The following is a 21989-nucleotide window of genomic DNA, read 5'->3' as shown; positions in this document are numbered from 1 at the left end:
GAGTGACTATATATCCCTGGTGGGATGATTATTTCAGATTTTAGGTGCTGAAAGCGGTACAATTATTTTGCATGGAAATTTGGCGTTTTATATTGTAGTTCTTAGAAATAACTCACTTAAATGTGTCCAAACAAGAGTCTAGTAGACATCTCGGGTATGATAAAGTTTGAAAAATGAAATCATAAATTATAATATAATAAATAACTATAAATAATTATACCAAATAATAATAAAAATTATTCAATAATGTAATCAAATCAAAAACACAGAAATTTGCTCAGTTGCAGAATTGTCACTGTCATTACTTTTCAGTGTTTGATGATGGATCTCCCCACAAATCACTATTGCTCAATTCTGCGTGTGATTCTAATTTATTATCGCTGTTTTCTAGCTGCTCTAAAACCACTTTTGATGTAAAGGGACAGTTTTGGTTGCTATGGACAATCTCCAGTTTCCAGGCAGAAAGAACAGTTTTTATAATATAAAACTGCATGCAGGACACTGGGCAGACCACTAGGGACAAAAGGGATGTGAAATAATTACATACGGTAATGTAATCTGTAAGATTACAGTATTTTTCACTGTAAGATTACAGTGTGTTTTGCTTTTTGAATTTGGCGCCGTTCTCCGTCACCGTGCGTCGCAACGCTTGCAGGGAATGGAGCTTGGCTCCGTGATAGATAGAGCGGAGGACGAGCTGCTCACACTGCGAGGAGACATCGCTGGATCCAGGGGACAGGGTAAGCATACTCATCCTGGATCCTGCGATGCGATCCTGAGTCTGGCTCGGGGTTCCCGCTAATGGTACTGAATTTTCACCCTGAGCCAGACTCGGGAATACCGCCGGGGGGGTTAAACTGAGTGAATGCACCATTGCTTAGGCTGTCGGCCACTGTGAATCTGATTGAATCTTGATAGAATGGTGGCATTTTGATAAAATGGAAAAGAAATTAGCCTTTATTTAAGAAGAACAAAGCATAAAATCCACACAAAGGGACAACGTTATTCATCTGCTGGGCCTAACAGTCGAAACGCACTGGCCCATTGTGTGGATTTACGTTTTGTCCTTCTTAAATAAAGGCTACTTACTTGTGGATTTACCAAAGTGCTGGTATTCTATCAAGATATTATATATTATTTTTCATATAACTCTCACTCCAGGTGCTGCAGCATACAACCTACACGAGAGACTTGTCAGCGCAAATATTTATTCCAATATCCTGTAGATTATTATCTCATTGATAATATAATTTTCACTTAAGCCCTTGCAAAATACAGCCCAGATTCTGAGCCCTGTACACAGAAGTATAATTGTTGCCTCTTAATTTTATTTTCCAGGCCTTGACAGCCAATCAAATGTAGAGGCATTTGACACATACATTGGATTGACACATCCTACTAATCACCTTTTAACCACTTCAGCTCTGGAAGAATCACCCCTCTTTATGACCAGGTAATTTTTTGCGATATGGCACTGCGTGGTTGGTCTACACTATACCCAAATAAAATGTGTGTCCTTTTCTTTCCCCCGCAAATAGGGCTTTCTTTTGGTGGTATTTGATCACCTCTGTGGTTTTTATTTTTTGCGTTATAAACAAAAAAGAAGCAACAATTTTGAAAAAAAACAATATTTTTTACTTTGCTATAAAACACATCCAATAAAGAAATAAAAAAAATAAAAAATTCTTCATCAATTTAAACCAATATGTATTCTGCTACATATTTTTGGTAAAAAAATAAAATAAGCGCATATTGATTGTTTTGCACAAAAGTTATAGCATCTACAAACTATGTGATATATTTATAGAACTTTTATATAATTCTTTATTTTTTACTAGTAATGGCAGCGATCAGCCACTTAAAGTGGGATTGCGATATTGCGACGGACAATAGGACACTAACTGACACTTTTTTTGGGGACCAGTGACACTAATACAGTGATCAGTGCTAAAAATATATACTAATGACACTGGCTGGGAATGGGTTAACACCAGGGGCAATCCTGTGTGCATGAACAGTGTTGTTTTTTTACAGTGTGGGGGGTGCTTTTACTAGGAAAAGGCATGGATCAGTGTTTCTGCTTTGCAGGAACACCGATCCATGCCTTCCCTACTGACAGAATGGCAATCTGCCTTGTTTACATAGGCAGACTGGCGTTCTGCCTCTGTACCGAATGATCGGCGATTGCCAGCGGGCATCAAGTCCGCAGTACCCACCGATCGGCTCCCGTTGTGTATAATTACCACTGGCGGCATGGATTCACATCTGCTACACGGAAGTTCAGGATCACATTTATATACGTGATCCTGCGCACATTGGCTGCCGCCTTGTTAAACTGCTATAGGGCAGTCGCTAAGTGGTTAAAAGTTATTTCTTTCATGCCCAGATCTATCCTGGGTATCCTTTGCATGCTCAGCATCACCACAGAGAGCCCTGCAGAATATAATTTAGGTGATTACCATAATTCTCACCTCAGTTCCTGCAGTACACAATCCTTATCTGTTAACCCCTTGCATAGAAGTTTTATTCCAGAGTCTTGCAGATAATTACGTGAGAGGCTCAGGCTGGCCAGAGACTTGTTTGCAATGACAGGGCACAGATCTTCACAGCAATATGACTTCAGGCTACATTCATACAACCTGCAAAGTGATGGGGAAAGCCAGTATCATATTATGGCTGAAAAAGGGGCATACACATTCATAGTTACAGAAAATATAACAACTTGCAATAGTCAGTAACTAGAGGTACTTTTATGGCAACAAAAAATTGATATAGGACAGGGGTCTCCAAACTTTCTAAAGAAAGGGTCAGTTTACGGTCCTTCAGACTTTAGGGGGGCCGGACTGTGCCCAGTGGGAGTAAACAATACCTGATCTTTGGTATTAAGGGGAGAAATAGTTGGTGTCAGTGGGGGGGAATAGTGCCCCATTGTTGGTGTCAGCGGCAGGAATTATGCCCAATTGTTGGTGTCAGTGGCAAAAAGATTTCCTCAAGGGCCAATTAAAGGCAAGCAAAGGGCCATAGTTTGGAGAAAATTGGTATAGGATAATATTGTTCCCATGTTGCATATAAGCATAGGTGTGTGCAGGGGGTCTGCCTGGGCACACCCTAATCACTATGTGCGGTGCCGATTTCCCCTACTGCCTGGGCCTCCCCTCCCCCTTGTTGCCCCCCCCCCCCGTGTTGCCGGCTTTCCTCCTCTCCTCTTCCTCCACCTGACGCGGGGGATGTTCCAGGATAAAGAGTGGGGGGGAAGGGGCTAGTAAATATATAATTTACCGCCCCCTTCCTTTTTCTAAATGAACACACTCGCTCACTGTGTCCATTCATAACGAAGCATAGTAAACTTTGTTTACTATGCTTCAGCTTGTTAAGGAAAAAGAAGCCGCTGAGCACAGAGCACTTCCCGTTCATTAACTGTCCCATGCAGCTGAGGCTGCAAAGAAAGGCATGTGTGTTTGAACTTTGGGGTGCACGCCCTAATGCAATAGGGTGCCCACACCTCTGCATATAAGAATGGGTTTTGCCTTTTATAATTATGTTTGAATAGTTTCAATACTATGAGGGCTAGTAAAATTAACCAGGCTTACCAACAAAATAGGGACTGTTAGTCGTCAAATCTCCATTGAGTATATCAGAATATTTCTTCATTTTTACCATAATGTGTTATGCAGACCAAATGGATTTTCTGGATTAGCCCCAATTTGCATTAGCGATTGCAGAATGGATGACTTTCAGGACCAGGCTGGGTAAAGCTGTTTAATCAAAGCTAATAAAATGTATGATCAATCCTCCTCCCCCCCCCATTTTTATGCCCCCCCTTTTTTTGTATGCCCTTTTTCCCCACATCACGTACCTGGTCAAGGCCAAGCTGATGACAGGGCTTTCCCTTACATACCCTGTCCTGTTTCTCCTGGAGGTGGTGACAGGATATAACAGGGCACGAAGTGGCACAGATGCCTTGTAGGAGATCCTGTCAAGACGAACCTTGCAGCAGGTGCCGAGCAGCAGGACTGATGAGCTGGCCGATGTGAAGACTTATGCCGCGTACACACGATCGCATTGTCCGGCGTACTTAGTCCGGCAAACAATCCAGCGGATAGTCCGGCGGACTTTCTACCGAATGGACTTGGCCACACACGGACACACAGAAAGTCCAGCGTTTGCTAGCGCGATGACGTACAGCACATATGACGGGACTAGAAAACGGAAGTTCAATAGCCAGTAGCCAATAGCTTCCTTTTCATACTTGCTTCTGAGCATGCGTCATTCTTAGTCCGCCGGACTAGCATACTTACAAACGTATTGTCCGCTGAAACCCAAGTACTTTCTAAGTCCGCCGGACTTTACGCTGAGAAAGTCCTCTGAAGCCCACACACGATCGGATTGTCCGATGAAATGCGTTTCGTCGGACTAAGTACACCGGACAATTCGATCGTGTGTACGCGGCATAAGGATGAGGTCCCGCCTTTTTAGCAGAGCCCGCCAGGAAGTCGGCACTGTGCTAATCACAGGCAGTAAGACATTTCCCGATCTCTGTAGCCACGCATCGGGACAATGTCTCACTGCCTGTGATTAGCGCATTGCAGTGCCAACTTCCTGGCGGGCTCTGCACATGGACTGTGCGAACATGCCGGAGCTCATCCTTAGTGAAGACACAGCAGCAGGTGCAGAACCACAGGCTGCCAGCAGGCGGATGTACTATGCTCTAGCACAGGGGTCTCCAAACTATGGTCCTCCAGTTGTTCAGGAACTACAATTCCCATCATGCCTAGTCATGTCTGTGAATGTCAGAGTTTTACAATGCCTCATGGGATGTGTAGTTCCGCAACTGCTGGAGGGCTGTAGTTTGTAGATACCCGCTCTAGCAGATGCAGAGGCACTGAAGCAGGTGCGGAACAGTAGTAGGGTTGCCACCTCATCCCTTTAAAACTGAACACATATTAATTACACAGGTTCTGTGGCTGATTAAGTTGATCATTTAATTCACTTAGTGTCTTATCTGCATTAAATTAACCTCTGAACCTGTATAACCCCTTCCCACCGAGCGTACGCAGATGTGCGTACTCGGCTTTCGGGGGGTATACCGGGATGATGCCCGCACCTGCAGGCATCATCCCGGTACCATTTTTCAGAGCCGGCGATCGGCTTTCCAGCCATAACAACCGATGCGGCTAAAAGCCGCTCGGCTGTTATGCCGGAGGAGCGGGATGGGACCCCCCTCCCTCCGCCTCCCGCCGCTCTTACTGGGGCTTCCGTTCATTCGGGAGCCCCGATCGAACATCCGCTGCTTCTGGCGGCTAGGAAGAGACTGACTTGAAGCTGTAAGTGGCTTCATTCCAGTCTCCTAATCGTAAACACGGAAGCGACATCATGACGTCACTTCCCTTTACTCGGCTGCCAATTGCGCCGGTTTTTAAAAAAAATACAGTATTCAGAATCGCAGAAAAAGGCGATCTGAATACTTTGAAGTGTAAAGGAGGGATCGGGGGTCTAAAAGACCCCTGATCCCTCCATAAAGAGTACCTGTCACCACCTATTACTGTCACAAGGGATGTTTACATTTATTTTTATTTTTTTAAAACAATTTATTAATTTTAAAATAAATAAGAAAATTTTTTTTTTTTAAAAGCACCCTCATCGCCGCAAGCACGCGCAGCAAAGAAAACGCATACGGAAGTCACGCATGCATATGTAAACTGTGTTCAAATCACACATGTGAGGTATCGCCGCGATCGTCAGAGTGAGAGCAATAATTTTAGCCCTAGACCTCCTCTGTAACTCTAACCTGTTAACCGGGAAAAAATGTTAAAGCGTCGCCTATTGAGATTTTTAGGTACCGTAGTTTGTTGTCATTCCAATTATAAAGCGTGACATGTTTGGTATCTATTTACTCGGCGTAACATTATCTTTCCAATTGTGCAAAAAAATTGGCTAATTTTACTTTTTCGTTTTTTTTAAATTCATGAATGTGTCCCTTTTCCCAAAAAGTTGCGTTTAAAAGACTGCTGCACAAATACCGTGTGACATTAAATATTGCAACAATCGCCGTTTTATTCTCTACAGTCTCTGCTAAAAATATATATATAATGTTTGGGAGTTCCAAGTAATTTTCTAGCAGAAAATATGTATTTTAACTTCTAAACACCAAATGTCAAAAATAGGCTTAGTCATGAACGGGATAATTAATTTATGTTCAGTTTTAAAGAGGAAGTAAAGGCAAAAAATAAAATAAAATAAAAAACACACCCTGTAAGGCAAAGGCATAATGAGCTAGTATGCATAGCATACTAGCTCATTATGAATAACTTACCTGAGAACGAAGCCCCTGAAACGGTCCTCCGTCTTCCTCTTCGCCGGTGCCATGTATCCCGGAGCGACTTCCGGGGTCTCGCTGCTCCATCGCTGTGATTCGCCGGAGCCGCGATGACGTCACTCCCGCGCATACGCACGGGAGCCGCCACGAGCGGCATATCGCCACGATCTGCGGCCTACGCGCCGCTGTCTATGGCGCATGCGCCGTAGACAGCGGTGGCTGTCTTCAGGTAAATATCTCCTAAACCGTATAGGTTTAGGAGATATTTCTTGGACCTACAGGTAAGCCTTAATCTAGGCTTACCTGTAGGTCAAAGTTGGTTGTAAGGGTTTACAACCACTTTAATGGGATGAGGTGACAACCCTAAACAGTAGGCAGCAAGCAGGCTGACAAGTAGGCAGATGCAGGATCTTGGGTGGTCAGGCAAGCAGGAGTCAGTATAAACAGGGCAACAGAGGTGCACAATCAGGAACCCAACAGAGTTAGAGGCAGGCTGGGGTTGGTATTGAGTGAGCAGCGAAGGTACCAAAACAGAAGGGTCAGGTCACAAGCAAGAATCAGCAATGAGCTACCAGGAACAAGCAGGGTCAAGACAAGCCGGGTAGTACAGGATAAGGTCACAAACGGTAGAAGCTGGCGACCACTCAGCAATCCTCTGGACAAGTATTTGCGGTAATATGCACGTGCGCAGGCACATACGTGGGTTAGGGCATGTCTAGTGGTCACTGGAGAATTATTATGAGCATGTGCAAATCTTTGCGTGTGACTGTGCATACAATTTCGCTGACATCCCCTTTTCGCTCTCTACCTCAGCGCACCCCACTATTGTTTACATTTCTATAGTGGCCCCCTCTGTGGGGGCAACAATGAGATTTTGGCTGCATATATTTTGTGAAAATGACTTAGACAAGGGAAACGCTAACATGTCCTGGTACTGTTATGCTGCCTTAACCTATAAGCAATACTTTGCCTAGTGGATTGTGTTACATCATATTCTGCTTTGGTATAACTGTGTCTGGGTCCAATTGTTGGACCGTTGTGTTGTCATGCCTTTATTCCTGTCTGCCTGTGTAAACTTAAATAAAGAATGTTAAAAAAAAAAGAAATTCAATAAAATGTATTATATCAACCTTTCCCACCTGTCTTTGGACAAGAGATCCCAATTAAGTTAATCTTCCTACATGTCTGGGTAACCCCCTGACTACCTTGACATAGTGAAGTGTCATTGCTCTGGAAAGGGGTTCAAAATGTCCAGCTGGGATCCAACAGCATTGGACTTCTTTTGAAGAACATTTCTACAGCAGATCTGCGTTGCAGCCAGATCTGCTAGGATAAGCAGTGTATAGCTCCTTGGAAGCTACAGTCTTGCTGGCACCTCTATCTGTCTACCTGTCTGCTAGAAGAGATCCGTCTACGCCTATCCTTCTGGTTCACCTGGGTAGTCTTTGGGAGAACCTGCCTGTACCTTTCTCATTCCATAGAGCCACATGCTCAGTTCCTTTCCAGCAAGCAGTAAAGCCTAGTACACACGGCAGTGTGTGTACAGCAATCAGTCCAACAGAAGTTCGGCCGGCTTCTGTCGAGGGGGCATGACTGAAAAGGGTCGACATCCAAACATTGGCTGAGAGCGCTGACCGTTGTGTTTATTGCCAGGGGGGGCAGTCCCCCCTGCTAGAAAACACCAGTCATCACTCTCAGCTATTGGCTAAAAGCACTGATCGGATGCTGTTAGGCAGACCTTTTTTGAACAGCTGGGCCGGCTACCATACACATGGGGGCAATGTCGGATGGTCTTCATTGAACCAGCTGATGCTGCCCGATATTCGGCCCGTGTGTACTAGGCTTTCCCAACCTTTTCAGTTTTTTTTTTCTTTCGTTCAGCCCGCTGGGTTTAACAAAAAAAAATAAACAAATAGTGTGTACCAGTCTTAACTGTAGGAAAAATTTTGAAAGTGTTCTCCTACTTCTACATCTGCAAGTTGTGGACAATTAAGTTTGAGCGTACGTACTGTAGTCTCCGAATTCCACATTGAGAATTAAATAAACCTGAAAGACTGGAGTTGGTATAAGGCAACTTTTCATCAACTTCATTGCCCAGAATAAAGCAGTGGCTAAATCTGAAAAGAAAGAAAAGGAAATGAATGCTTATTGAACTTATTGAAATGATGTTATAAGACATTGTGACAAAGTCCAAATTAAAATAGGCTATCACAAAAAAAAATACATTGCAGTATCACTCAATTTCATTATGTTAGTTTTTACCTCTCTAAATGGTTATTTAGTGTAGTGCCCTTCTAGTTAGGTTGCTCTGTAAATATCGTTTTTGGCTCCACTGTAGTGAGTGGAGTGATTGTTGATTGTTTTGGTCTGATCTAGATTCTCGAGCTGAGAAATTGTGTGCTTCCCCCATGCCTCTGGAAAAAGCTTCCAGAGCATAGTGAGGGAGATTCAAATGATCATTTGAATATTTATCATATATACAGCCAATCCCCGAAGGAGGCATCCAAAAAGTGCTGTGCAAACTGTTGGCGCCACATAAATCCTGTATAATAATAATGTGCAGGAGGCATGAGCAGATTGTTCTTTCCTCTCCAAGGAGGGTTCCAGTCTCCTGAGGGGCTGCTGCCCAGTGGCGTAGAATGGGTTGTCAGGTTCTGGGGCAAGACAAATAATTCCGCGCCCTAACCCTAACTTATTTACAGCAGAGCGGCCAGCTAATAACCCTAACGCAACACCGTTACGTCAGGGTTATACTGTAGGCTGGCTGGCTGGAAAGCATGACAATAAGTAACCTGTTAGGAGGGAAACTCATTATTATGCTGTTTTCCCTCTCACTCTTTAGAAATTCTCCCACCACACACTTTTCACAGTTCTCAATTCTTCAAAACCACCCCCCCAAATTTCTCACCTCTTCACACCTTCATTTATGCACTGGTCCGCAGTCATGTTTGAATAGGAAGGGGCCATCCCCAAACTGTTCCCACAAAGTTGGGAGCATGAAATTGTCCAAAATGTCTTGGTATGCTGATGCCTTAAAGGGGTTGTAAAGGTTCGTTGTTTTAAAAAAATAAAAAATAAACAAACATGTCATACTTACCTCCTCTGTGCAAGGGTTTTGCACAGAGGGGCCCCGATCCTCCTCTTCTGGGGCCCCCCAGCAGCACTCCTGCCTCCTCCTCTTCTCGAGTGCCCCACATGCAATGCATTAAGGTGAAAAACCTTGAGGGTTTACAACCCCTTTAAGCGTTCCCTTCACTGGAATTAAGGGGCTAGCCTCAACACCTGAAAAACACCCCCACACCATAATCCCCCCTCCACCAAATGATTTGGACAGTGCACAAAGGACCATAAAGACATGGATGAGTGAGTTTGGGGTGGAGAAACTTGACTGGCCGGCACAGAATCCTAACCTCAACCCAATAGAACACCGTTGGGATGAATTAGAGAGGAGACTGCAAACCAGGCCTTGTCGTCCAACATCAGTGCCTAACCTTGCTTCATGAAGAATAGACACACTCCTAAACCTTGTGGACAGCCTTCCCAGAAGAGTCAAAGCTGTTATAGCTTCAAAGGGTGGACCAATTCAATATTGAACCCTACAGACTAAGACTGGGATGCCATTAAAGTTCATGTGTGTGTAAAAGCAGGTGTCCCAATAATTTAGGTAATATTGTGTTCATGCTGTCACTTGGCGTTTTGAATGTAAGTGCATTACTGGATTAATTTAAATGTGTTTGGTTTTAAAGCATTTGCTGTAACATCGGATTGTGAATGATGCCCCACAGGACGCCATTGTGCTTTGATCTTGCCTGGTTCCTTATATACAAACTGCGCTGTTTGGCTGTTTAGCCATTGATTTCTGCTAAGGGTCTGCGCAAGTGGTGTGGAGGTGCTGGTGGAGGTACCCCTTTATCTACTCCATTTCTTATACCCAACTATTGCTACACTTGGGGATTATGGACTGTAATATCTCTTTATGAACGATTATCTACCTATTGATCTTGTCTATTGCATTTGGACACTAATGAAAGATTTAAAGCTGTATGTTTATTTTTAAAGGGATAATGCTGCATTTTACATTCTTTATAATAATGACACACACTTACCGAACACGTGAACACTTGTGGAGAGCTGAAGACAAAAGGACCCGTGTTTTGGGGTCTATTTTGCAGTTAATAAAAAAAATTTGGTGCTCGCTTCTGCTGTTCTTTAAACAGTAAGACAAAGCCCTGTAGTCAAAGGTATGTCCTGGATTGACAACCTTTATATCCGGAAAGTGAGCCATTAACCGTCCGATTAAATCCTCATCTTGAGTCTCATATAAGAACTTAAAACTCACTCTGCAATGGTTCTTTATCAGCCAATCCACCATCACAGAATTTTCCCTAAAGGAAAATTGTTTGTAGCCCAGAAATTTCCCTGTTTCTTTTTGTTGTTTTTCACTGAAAAGGCCAAACAGGAACTGTATTGTTAATTGTAAGTGTGACTTATATCTCCCTTCTTCCAGAAGCTTCTTTATTGGGGCATTTTTTGCAGAGGCCATAGAAATGAATTTGGTTTTATTTCCCACCACATAGTAAAGGGCAGCAAAGAACTCTTGGACAGTCAGATGGATGAAACTGTAACAGGATTGAGTTTCGACGTCTCTTTGAAAAATGTTTTCATTTAGAAAGACCGACTCAATGTCTTTTATTGAGAGTTCATGTCTTTGGAGGTCATCTTCCCCGAACAGGATTTTCTGACTCCAGACACCTTCGTTGGCTAACGTGCAAATTTTCCTAACACATTTAATGAGTGGTTGGTTGGAATTCCTACAGTGGTATTTAATTAAACTCTTCAGGTATAGCAGGTAGATCGATGTGCTGGTTTTACAATCGATTTCTCTTTGTCTCTCTGACATCTGTTGTTTTATTACCGTGCATACAATCCAGCAAGTAATTGGGATGGCACACATGGTAAAGAGGCAATCGTTGTCCTTCACAATACTGAGCGCAAACTCTGCTTCTTCTTTTGTGGGAAAGAAACCATAGAAAAATTGCTCACGGTCACTTCCCAGGAATCCCAGAATTTCAACATGTCGGGGAGAGAGAAAAAGGTTGCTTAGTTGTTCCAGTAAGTATGGCCTTGTGGTGATGATTAGGGAGGCTCCCTGAAGACAGGATTGTCTGAAGATACTATTTAAAAGGATTTCTATACTGGTCTCCTGAAAAGGATCTTCGTAAACCTCTGTATCACTAACTGCAGTCCATCTCAACTCATCAAATCCATCCACAAGGAAAAGTAGTTTTGTAGGATCATCAAGGATTGACTTGAGAAGGTCTCTTTCACAACTGATTTGGCATAATTTACGTACCAGTCCAGCTAGGCTTATGTCTCCACTCAGGGTGTTAAGCTCCCTACAGCTCATGTAAAAAATGAAATGAAATTTGTCTTGGTAAAAAGTCCCATTGGCCCAGTCCAGAATGATTTTTCGGGAGGTCATGGTTTTTCCAACCCCGGCAGGTCCTTGCAGCACAACAATTTTGGGGACTATGCCATCTTCATCTGGATCGAACAGCCTATCAATGGTGATGGGGAAATATTGACTTGAAGACCGTTCATCCATAATCTCTAAATGTCTTTGGCCCAGGCTTATGATTTCATGTTCTCTCTCCTTTATATTCCGCTGTTTCTTTATTATCAATAGTGTGGTGTACCTCTTATCTAGATGGACAGTCTCTCCTAGGCAGGCATTTCCATCTCTATGAAAATGATATCTTTCTTTCATTAAAGTCATGTACCTTTTTCTGAAATCTGCTGAAGACCGAAAAAATAAGAAGGAATGATCAAACATCTGTAATCGTTAACAGCAACAATATAAAGCCTGTGTAGAAGACTTTTATCTACATCAGAACAAGAAATGCACCTGCAATTATATCTAAATAATATAAGCAACCTCTCAAACTAATATTAAAAGAAAATCAAATTTGTCCATTGACACAAACCCAAAGCCCAGCCACACAGGCCTTTCTTATGCATAATAAATATCTTGTAGAGAATAGCGCTGATATTTTTGGCTTCTGGTACTAAAAGCTAATTATGAAGAAAAGTAGCTAGTACAGTCAAGATTATCCAATATATACAGTTTGTGGATAAATAGGAGATGTTCCTTGGACCCTGTAGTATACCCAACGTGATAGAATAACAGGATGCGACCATGGCCAAAAAATTACCTTTGCCAAGATATGACCATGACTTAAAGATTCTTTGGTGTTCTTCTAGACCACATGTGTCAAACACAAGACCTGCGGGCCAAATCCAGCTCACCAGGCCATTCCATGTGGCCCTCACACCTCTCCTGGTCTCAGTATTCAGCAGACTTCGGTAGCTAACTCCAGCCCTCCTCTGGTCATCTTCCAGACCCTTCCCTTTCCACTTCCCACCTCTGCTCTCAGCTTCTCCCCAGCACTAGCACAAGGTAAGTGGGTGCTCTTGGCTTCTAATGGTAGGGGGAGTTCTTGATATCCGATGTAAGGGGAGGTGTGCTGTAGACATCTAGTCTTACAGATAAATCTGGCTCTTTGAGGGCAGCCATAATGTAGATGCGGCCCGCAATGAAATTGAGTTTGAACCCCCTGTTCTAGGCAGATAATAGTTTGCTTTGTTATGATGTTTTAGTTGGTCAAAATTAGTGAAACAGAAAGTCATGCTTCCGGAATGCATTTTTTCAATATCTTTTGGCGTGCCTCAAAAGAGGACACATGCAGTGACAAGAAGAAAACATAAAACAATTACAAAAATTACAATGCTAAAAAGTGCAAATTAAAAATTCCCAACGTCCCTTTCACACACACATAAAAAACAAACAAAAAAAATATGAATGAATGATACCCAAGCATTTCATTTGGAGAAAAAAAAAAGGAAATTTATACAAATTAAAAAGGTTTGGTTAAAACTTGTCAAGAGGTTGTATCTTGGCATGATATTTGCTAACATCATCCAAACCAGACACTCATGTATAAGCTATTCATACAGAGCTAATGTGCAAGTTGTACATACCCTCTATACTTTTATCCAATGACTTTGCCTTTATTGCACCTAAAACAAAAGAAGATTCTGTCATAATTAAAGCGTATGTGTGCATGAAAAAAAAAATTATTCAGTACATCTCTGCAATACAAATTGCAGATACAGTGAGGGAAAAAAGTATTTGATCCCCTGCTGATTTTGTACTTTTGCCCACTGACAAAGCAGTGAGAGACAAAATAACAACAAAAATATCCAGAAAAACATATTTCAAAAAAAAAAGCTATACATGAATTTGCATTTTAATGAGTGCAATAAGTATTTGATCCCCTATCAATCAGCAATATTTCTGGCTCCCAGCTGTCTTCTGTACAGGTAACGAGCTGAGATTAGGAGCCCTCTCTTAGGCCGCGTACACTGTTCGCCCAACTTTGTTCGTCAAACAATCCGACAAACAGTCCGCTCAAAATTTGCATGAGCGGACTTGACCACACACGATGAACGAACAGTCCGCTGAAACCGTGCGCGATGACGTGAACGGCACGTACGACGGGTCAAAAAATACGACGTCCAATACACTGCAATGCAACCTTCGCCGTGTAAATCCTTTCTGAGCATGCGCGACACTTAGTTTGTCGAACAAGCCTACACACGAGCGGACTGTCCGCTCAAACCAAGTTTCAGCGGACTGTCTTACGGGAATTCCAAAAAACTTTGTTCGTCAGACTGTCCGCTGAAACTGTCCACTGAAGCCCACACACGAGCGGACTGTCCGCTGAAACACTGTTCAGCGGACAAAGTTGGGCGAACAGTCCGCCCGTGTGTACGCGGCCTTAGGTTAGATTCACACTGCTGCGATGCGGGAACGCTGCAAATCCACTGCGGGTTCCCGCATCGCATGTCTCCCGGCGGCAGTTCACACTGCCCTATGCGAACTGCTGGGAGTGTCAGTTAAAAGTTAATGACACCTCCAAATCAGTTCGCATATCGCAGTGCGATCTTCAAACTCGGACAGGAATCGGATCACATGGTGTGAACACCCATGCGATCCGATTCTGCTGCGGACCAAAAAAAGGGTCCTGTACGAGTTTGGGCCGGATGCGATGCGAATTCAGCTATACTATCTGTATGGCTGAAATCGCATTGCACAGAGATCGCATGTGATTTGCACTGCAGTGCGGTACGAATCACATCCGATCTTGGACATCGCAGCAGTGTGAACCTAGCCTAAAGGCTGGGTTCACTCTGGTATGCCATGACAGTCGTACTACTTTGGATTGGACTTTGCCCTGCGACTTGAAGTCCAGCATGTCTCCGACTTCAATGAACAGGGATCCCTGACAATACCAGGCACTGTCTGGTATTAATCTTTACGCCAAATTAAAAAAAAAAAACATCAGGGGTTCCCCATCGAAGAGCATACCAGGCCCTTCGGTCTGGTGTGGATTTTAAGGGGAACCCCCAAGGCCGAAAAAACAGCATGAGGGTCCCCCCAAAATCCATACCAGAGCCTTATCCGAGCACACAGCCCGGCAGGTCAAGAAAGGTGGTGGGGATGAGCAAGTGCCCACCCCTCCTGAACCGTACCAGGCCGCATGCCCTCAACATGGGTGGGTGGGTGCTTTGGGGCAGGGGGGGCCCTGCTCCCCCCACCCCAAAGCACCTTGTCTCCATGTTGATGAGGACAAGGGCCTCTTCCCAACAACTCTGTCCGTTGGTTGCCGGGGTCTGCGGCCCGATACTCTCTCCCGCTCTAATGCTGGGTGCGCTGTGTGCCACTACTTATATTGGCATGGGGCGGGGTCACCGGGTTATGTCATCTGGATGCCCGACCCCTTCTAAAGTCACCAACCCATCTTTCCCCGGCCAGGGTTGTCGAGAAGAGGCCCTTGTCCTCGTAAACATGGGGACAAGGTGCTTTGGGGTGGGGGGCGCAGGGCCCCCTCTGCCCCAAAGCACCCACCCCCCATGTTGAGGGCATGCAGCCTGGTACGGTTCAGGGGGGGTGCTCGCTCGTCCCCACCCCCTTTCCTGACCTGCCGGGCTTTGTGCTCGGATAAGGGTCTGGTATGGATTATTAAAATCACTGCTCCCGAAAAAAGGCAATTTTTAAAACTTTTTTTTACATTGATAAATGTCCCCTGGGGCAGGACCCAGGCCCCCAAACACTTTTTATGACAATAACTTGCATATAAGCCTTTAAAATGAGCACTTTTGATTTTTCATTTTCGTGTCCCATAGACTTTAACAGTTTTCACATGTTCAAACTAATTTTTTGCCTGTTCGAATGTTCTGCTGCGAACCGAACCGGGGGGAGGGGGGGGGGTGTGTTCGGCTCATCCCTACTCACCATGTTGTTCAATCCTCATCTGGAGCACCTCAGCTGGTCCCATTAAAGAAATTAATCTTAGAACCTTTACAGTCACATCCAGAGCTGCCGCCTCTCCATAAAAATTGATGAGAAGGTTCTTTGTAACAACCCGATTCGCATTTTCTAGAGGTCCACGTGGAATTGGACGTATGTCCTTGTAGCGGAAATCTGACAGCTTATCTTTAAAACGCTCAAAATCTTTGCCTTCCAGGTCCTCAAGGGAAGCGATGATGAGATCACTGCTTGTCAAACTGCCACCCCAATCCTCAGGGGTGGGACCTGAAATATAAAGAGTGGATGCAGGCAAACAGAGAGGAAAGAAGAGATGACACCTATATAGTATGTGCAAAAAAGAAGGAGGGAGACTGGAAGAGGCATTGGAAAAAAAGTCCCTGCATCTATGAACATTAAGCCTCACCAAACATTTTTGGCACAAGATTGTTAAAATAATATACAGCGGGTAAAATAAGTATTGAACACATCACCATTTTTCTAGGTAACTATATTTCTAAAGGTGCAATTGACATAAAAATTTTCCCCGCACGTCAGTAATAGGGATGAGCCCAATGTTCGAGTTGAACATTATGTCGTGTTCGCTGCAAATTCGAAAGCCGCGGAACACTGTTAAAGTCTATGGAACACTAATATGAAAAAAACAAAAGTGCTAATTTTAAAGGCTTATATGCAAGTTATTGCCATAAAAAGTGTATGGGGACCCAGGTCCTGCTTGAGGGGACATGTATCAATGCAAAAAAAAAAGTTTTAAAAAGGGAATTTTTTTCAGGAGCAGTGATTTTAATAATGCTTAAAGTGAAACAATAAAAATTAAATATTCCTTTAAATATTGTGCCTAGGGGGTCTCCTTAGTATGCTTGTAAAGTAGTGCATCTTTCCCGTGTTTAGAACAATACCACAGCAAAATGACATTTCTAAAGGAAAAAAGTCCATTAAAAAGTGCTTGCGGCTATAATGAATTGCCGGATCCTGGCAATACAGATAAAAATCATTGAAAAAAAAAAAGCATGGGTCCCCCCCCCCCCCCAGTCCATTACCCAGCACCAAAATAAAAAAAAAAAACAATGCGTGGGGTTCCCCCCAAAATCCCTACCAGGTCCTTGAGGTCTGGTATGGATATTAAGGGGAACCCTGCGCCAATTTTTTTTTAAATGGCGTAGGTGTCCCCCAATGCGTGGGGTTCCCCCCAAAATCCCTACCAGGCCCTTCAAGTCTGGTATGGATTTTAAGGGGAACCCTGCACCAAAATTAAAAAAAAAGGCCATCATTGCCATCGGTATGTTTTGCAACAATAAGGTTCCGAAGGCCTTTGCACTGACAAGGGGCAGGATTGCTTTCTAATTACTGATAGATTTCAGCTGGTGTCTTGGCATTGCCTTTTTGCACCTCCCTTTCTTCATGTATTCAATACTTTTTTCCTGTGTCATTCCATTTTATTACCCATAACTTAATTTCTGAACTTATTTGTTTGGGTTTCTTTGTATGTAGGGATTGCATGGGTTGTTACCGACATGTGGTGAAAGTTTCATGTCAACAGCACCCTTACCTATATATTTACCTAGAAAAATGTTGATGTGTTCAATACTTATATTACCCGCTGTAAATACTCTCATGTCCCCCCTCACTACTGTATGTCCACACACAAGCAGCCCATGTTACTCTTGCCACTGCTTCACCTTTGGAACGCTCTTATTCCTGCAGATCCTCATAGGTACCTCCTCCTGACAAACAGTTTATGCAACAGACACTCCCACTGCAAGGCTGATTTCAGCTGGTGAATAACGACACCATAAACACCCACATTACCAGTAGTTACTTTTAAAAAAAATACATTAGTGAATAAAATGATGTCTTTAGAGCTCCCCCCAGAATATTTTCTCTACATGCAAATTTTACAGTAGTGTATTTCAAGATAAATAAAAAACTAGAAGCAAAAATAAATAAAAGATGTACAAATCATTAAAAAGGTGTGACTCACCTTGCGGCATAGAAGACGCCATTAATGGATGATCACAAGAAGTTTAACACTTCCATTACCTAGAAGGCATATAATATCCAGAGACAATAATTATTTGAGGTCCGGGGACCCATCAGAACATAGAGAAAACTTGAAATCGTCAAATTATTTATGTAAAACCTATTTCCCAGCATATGAGGAAGAGGACATATGAAAGGGTCAATCCCAGTTTGGGGGGAGGGCCACAAACAAGCCTCACTCACAAGTTCGACCCCCGCATTTACCAAATCCAGGTCCCAAGCAGCTTCCCCAACTTCTCCTCCCGGCCAATCCGGTTGCTTCTCTTCCCGGCCAATCTAGTCTCAGGACCCCCTTTCTGTCCTGATTGGCCAGGAGAAGAAGCAGGGAGGGAATAGCAAATGTTGATTTGCCATTATCAGAAGTGGGTGGGCTCAGGGCGAAGTGCTCTGCTCCCCGAGCCCTCCCTTTTTTAAGCCAATTAGAGCCCCCCCCCCCCGTCTCTAATCATGTGCTTCACAAAAAAATACCTGTATAACTCTATGCGTCCGCCACCCTGCATGGAAATTAGGGGCCAAATGCATAGAGATTAGACATGTGCGATTCGTTTCGTACGAATCTCAAATTCGTACGAATTTCCCAAAATTCTTACGTTCGGGAGGATCCGAAATACGAATTGTCGTGCGTCTGAATTCTGTACGCAATACGAATTTTTGTTTACGAATTTCAGATCAGTTGTCGTCGCATCGACGACGACTCAGTCATTATGCTTATTATGAGGGGCTCCCACCATCCCTGTGCTATGCTGACTTCCTCCTGGGGCTGTACCTCTGCTGTGCTCATTATGAGGGGCTCCCACCATCCCTGTGCTGTCTTCCTCCTGGGACTGCTTATTATGAGGGGCTCCCACCATCCCTGTGCTGTGCTGACTTCCTCCTGGGGCTGCTTATTATGAGGGGCTCCCACCATCCATGTGCTATGCTGACTTCCTCCTGGGGCTGCTTATTATGAGGGGCTCCTACCATCCCTGTGCTGTGCTGACTTCCTCCTGGGGCTGCTTATTATGAGGGGCTCCCACCAACCCTGTGCTATGCTGACTTCCTCCTGGGGCTGTACCTCTGCTGTGCATATTATGAGGGGCTCCCATCATCCCTGTGCTGTGCTGACTTCCTCCTGGGGCTGCTTATTATGAGGGGCTCCCACCATCCCTGTGCTATGCTGACTTCCTCCTGGGGCTGCTTATTATGAGGGGCTCCCACCATCCCTGTGCTGTGCTGATTTCTTCCGGGTGCTGTACCTCTGCTGTGCTCATTATGAGGGGTTTCCACCATTCCTGTGCTGTACTGACATACTGAGCACAGCAGAGGTACAGCCCCAGGAGGAAGTCAGCACAGCACAGGGATGGTGGGAGCTCCTCATAATAAGCAGCCCCAGGAGGAAGTCAGCATATCACAGGGATGGTGGGAGCCCCTCATAATATGCAGCCCCAGGAGGAAGTCAGCATAGCACAGGGATGGTGGGAGCCCCTCATAATAAGCAGCCCCAGGAGGAAGTCAGCATAGCACAGGGATGGTGGGAGCCCCTCATAATAAGCAGCCCCAGGAGGAGCAGGCGCAAACTGGACCAGCGGTGCATGGCAGACAATCTGCTTCTCTCTTTCTCATCTAATGAAACTCCGTATTTCGGATAGGAAATTCTTCAACGGAATTTCGTATTTTGGATAAAAACCAAACTTCCATCAGCATTGACTGTCATAATATGGATGCTGTACCTCTGCTGTGCTCATTATGAGGGGTTTCCACCATTCCTGTGCTGTACTGACATACTGAGCACAGCAGAGGTACAGCCCCAGGAGGAAGTCAGCACAGCACAGGGATGGTGGGAGCCCCTCAGCATAAGCAGCCCCAGGAGGAAGTCAGCACAGGGATGGTGGGAGCCCCTCATAATATGCACAGCAGAGGTACAGCACCTGGAAGAAATCAGCATAGCACAGGGATGGTGGGAGCCCCTCATAATAAGCAGCCCCAGGAGGAAGTCAGCACATCTCAGGGATGGTGGGAGCCCCTCATAATAAGCAGCCCCAGGAGGAAGTCAGCATAGCACAGGGATGGTGGGAGCCCCTCATAATAAGCAGCCCCAGGAGGAGCAGGCGCAAACTGGACCAGCGGTGCATGGCAGACAATCCGCTTCTCTCTTTCTCATCTAATGAAACTTTGTATTTCGGATAGGAAATTCTTCAACGGAATTTTGTATTTCGGATAAAAACCAAACTTCCATCAGCATCGACTGTCATATTGAGGTATATTTTTGCCTTTAAATTCATTGTAACGAACGTTGTTCAAATTAGCGAACCTAACGGAAATTCGTATTTCGTACGAAACGAAGCGGAATTTCGGACACGAAATACAAAGTACGAATTAATTTTAATACGAATTGTAACGGAACAGAACGAAACAAATTTATTGACGGCGTCCATGTCTAATAGAGATTAGAGGGGGTGGCATCCCTTATGGATGGGCCGCCGCTGGTCAGTCCACCCAAAAGTCCATATTTTGGTCAAAAGTGAAGCCTGGTAGGCTGAATCAGGTGTCAAAGGTGAAACCTGGTGGGCTGTGTCAGGTGTCAAAGGTGAAACCTGGTGGGCTGTGTCAGGTGTCAAAGGTGAAGCCTGGTGGAGCGCTGGACCCACTAATAGGTGAGAAAATGTATTTCTAAATAATTTATAATTCTTGGAGGCAGCTCTCTGTCAAAAGGGGCATCCCCAAAATAGTCCCCAGAGCAGCCCAAACAGTAATATTAATAAATACACAAATAACTAAAAATCATCATAAATAATAAATAAATAAAATGAATAATATATAATAATAAATAAATAAATAATAATTATCTGTCGGCCCTCATGTTGTCAAGCGCTGCACAAAATGTTGGTGCTATATAAAACCTGTATAATAATACCCCCCTAACCTTAAAAAAAATTACATTATTATTATTATTATTATTATTATTATTATTATTAATAATAATAATAATTAAAAAATAAAAATAAACACTCAAACAAAAAATACATTATTAATAATAATAATAATAATAATAATAATAATAATAATTTAATTATTTATTTTGTGTTAGGGTTAGGGTGTTTAGTTATTTATTAATTCTTTTTTTTTTTAAGGGTTAGGGGTTAATTATTAATTTATGAATACGTAGTATTCATTATTTATGATAATTTTTTTTGTGTGTTTATTTTACATTTATTTATTCATGTAGTAGTAGTAGTAGTAGTAGTAGCACCCTAGCAAAAAGAAAGAAATAATAAATACCCCTAATTCTAAACCTAACCCCAACCCCTAATCTTAACCCTACCCTAACCTTAACTCTAACCCCTAAACCGAACAAAATAAATTAATAATAATAATTAAATAAATAAAAGCTGACGGAAAAGCTAAAACAGCCGAAAAACTTAGCAACAAATGATGCAACAGATGATAGTTTCTTCTATTGGCTAATAAAAAAAATGCCAAAGCTCAAAAACACTGTAAATTCAACAATAAAATATGAAGAAAAAAAATGCCAGAAAAACAATCAGACGCTACGCTTAGGTGTGAATGTTAGCATATCTCCTTCTTCTAGCTACACCTGTGGCATGTCCATAGACTTGTAGCATTGCATTGCTTGTATCATGTTATGTGAGGACCCTAGGTGATGTCTAGGGCCAAGCTCAAGACCTCTATTCTTTGTAAGTTGACTACCAATAATCTAGGTAGCACAAACATCATCATCTACATTAGGGAATACATTCATGGATGCAGATATATATAAAGATGGTCTTACCTCTCCTCGAATCTAATCCTTTTATGTTATTTATGCAATGGCACTTTCCTGTGAATGTTACTTCCCCTTTCTGAGACGATTCTGAGTATTGAGTAATCACTAGAAAAACACAGATGGTTGGGAGCAGCTCCAGAAACTGGAAGAAGTCCCTTTTCATACAGAACCTCTATTGGACAGGAGCTGACCCAAGCCAAAAATCACTGTAGAGATTTACATCATAAAAGTACACATTCTCCACAAGGTTTACATTTTTTTATTTTGTATATTCCCCACTTCACTTGACAACAAACTAGGTTATCAGTTTCAAAGCCTGGACCACCCACCCCGTGCCTCCCTGACACCACTGAAAGCCCACCAGTGTGCTGAAGAAGCCTGTCCACAGGCCTGCAATGGTACCCTGCATTTCTGAAGGTACCAGCTTTAGGGCTGATCTGAGATCTGAAGTACATGCGTTGGAGCTGTTTTGGGGTCTGAAG

General features: G+C 43.5%; 2 protein-coding genes across 4 annotated transcripts in view; both read right to left on the bottom strand.

The window, feature by feature from the left end:
* Positions 1-21597, bottom strand: part of LOC143956177 (NACHT, LRR and PYD domains-containing protein 3-like) — a 39230-nt gene extending 17633 nt beyond the window's left edge. For 2 of the 3 annotated variants that reach the window (XR_013269860.1, XM_077466329.1), the window contains exons 1-7: positions 21514-21597; positions 17686-17744; positions 15672-15971; positions 13355-13393; positions 10423-12112; positions 8326-8433; positions 2472-2639 (exon numbers count right to left, since the gene is read on the bottom strand). Coding sequence is in view for 2 of the 3 variants with exons in the window: in XM_077466329.1 (XP_077322455.1) it covers positions 2472-2639; positions 8326-8433; positions 10423-12112; positions 13355-13393; positions 15672-15971; positions 17686-17707 (2327 nt within the window). In the remaining variant the exon portion in view is untranslated. The remainder of the gene's footprint in view (positions 1-2471; positions 2640-8325; positions 8434-10422; positions 12113-13354; positions 13394-15671; positions 15972-17685; positions 17745-21513) is intronic. The other variant, XM_077466330.1, reaches the window with a different exon arrangement.
* The window catches only part of LOC143956162 (uncharacterized), a 713750-nt gene that overhangs the window by 573230 nt on the left and 118531 nt on the right, over positions 1-21989 (bottom strand). The gene's annotated exons all lie outside the window — the stretch shown is intronic.

This window comes from Lithobates pipiens, unplaced genomic scaffold (assembly GCF_037356315.1).
Source record: "Lithobates pipiens isolate NorthernLeopardFrog02 unplaced genomic scaffold, aLitPip1_a1.2 Scaffold_35, whole genome shotgun sequence".
NCBI lineage: Eukaryota > Metazoa > Chordata > Amphibia > Anura > Ranidae > Lithobates > Lithobates pipiens.
This window is presented reverse-complemented; position numbering and strand designations above follow the sequence as displayed.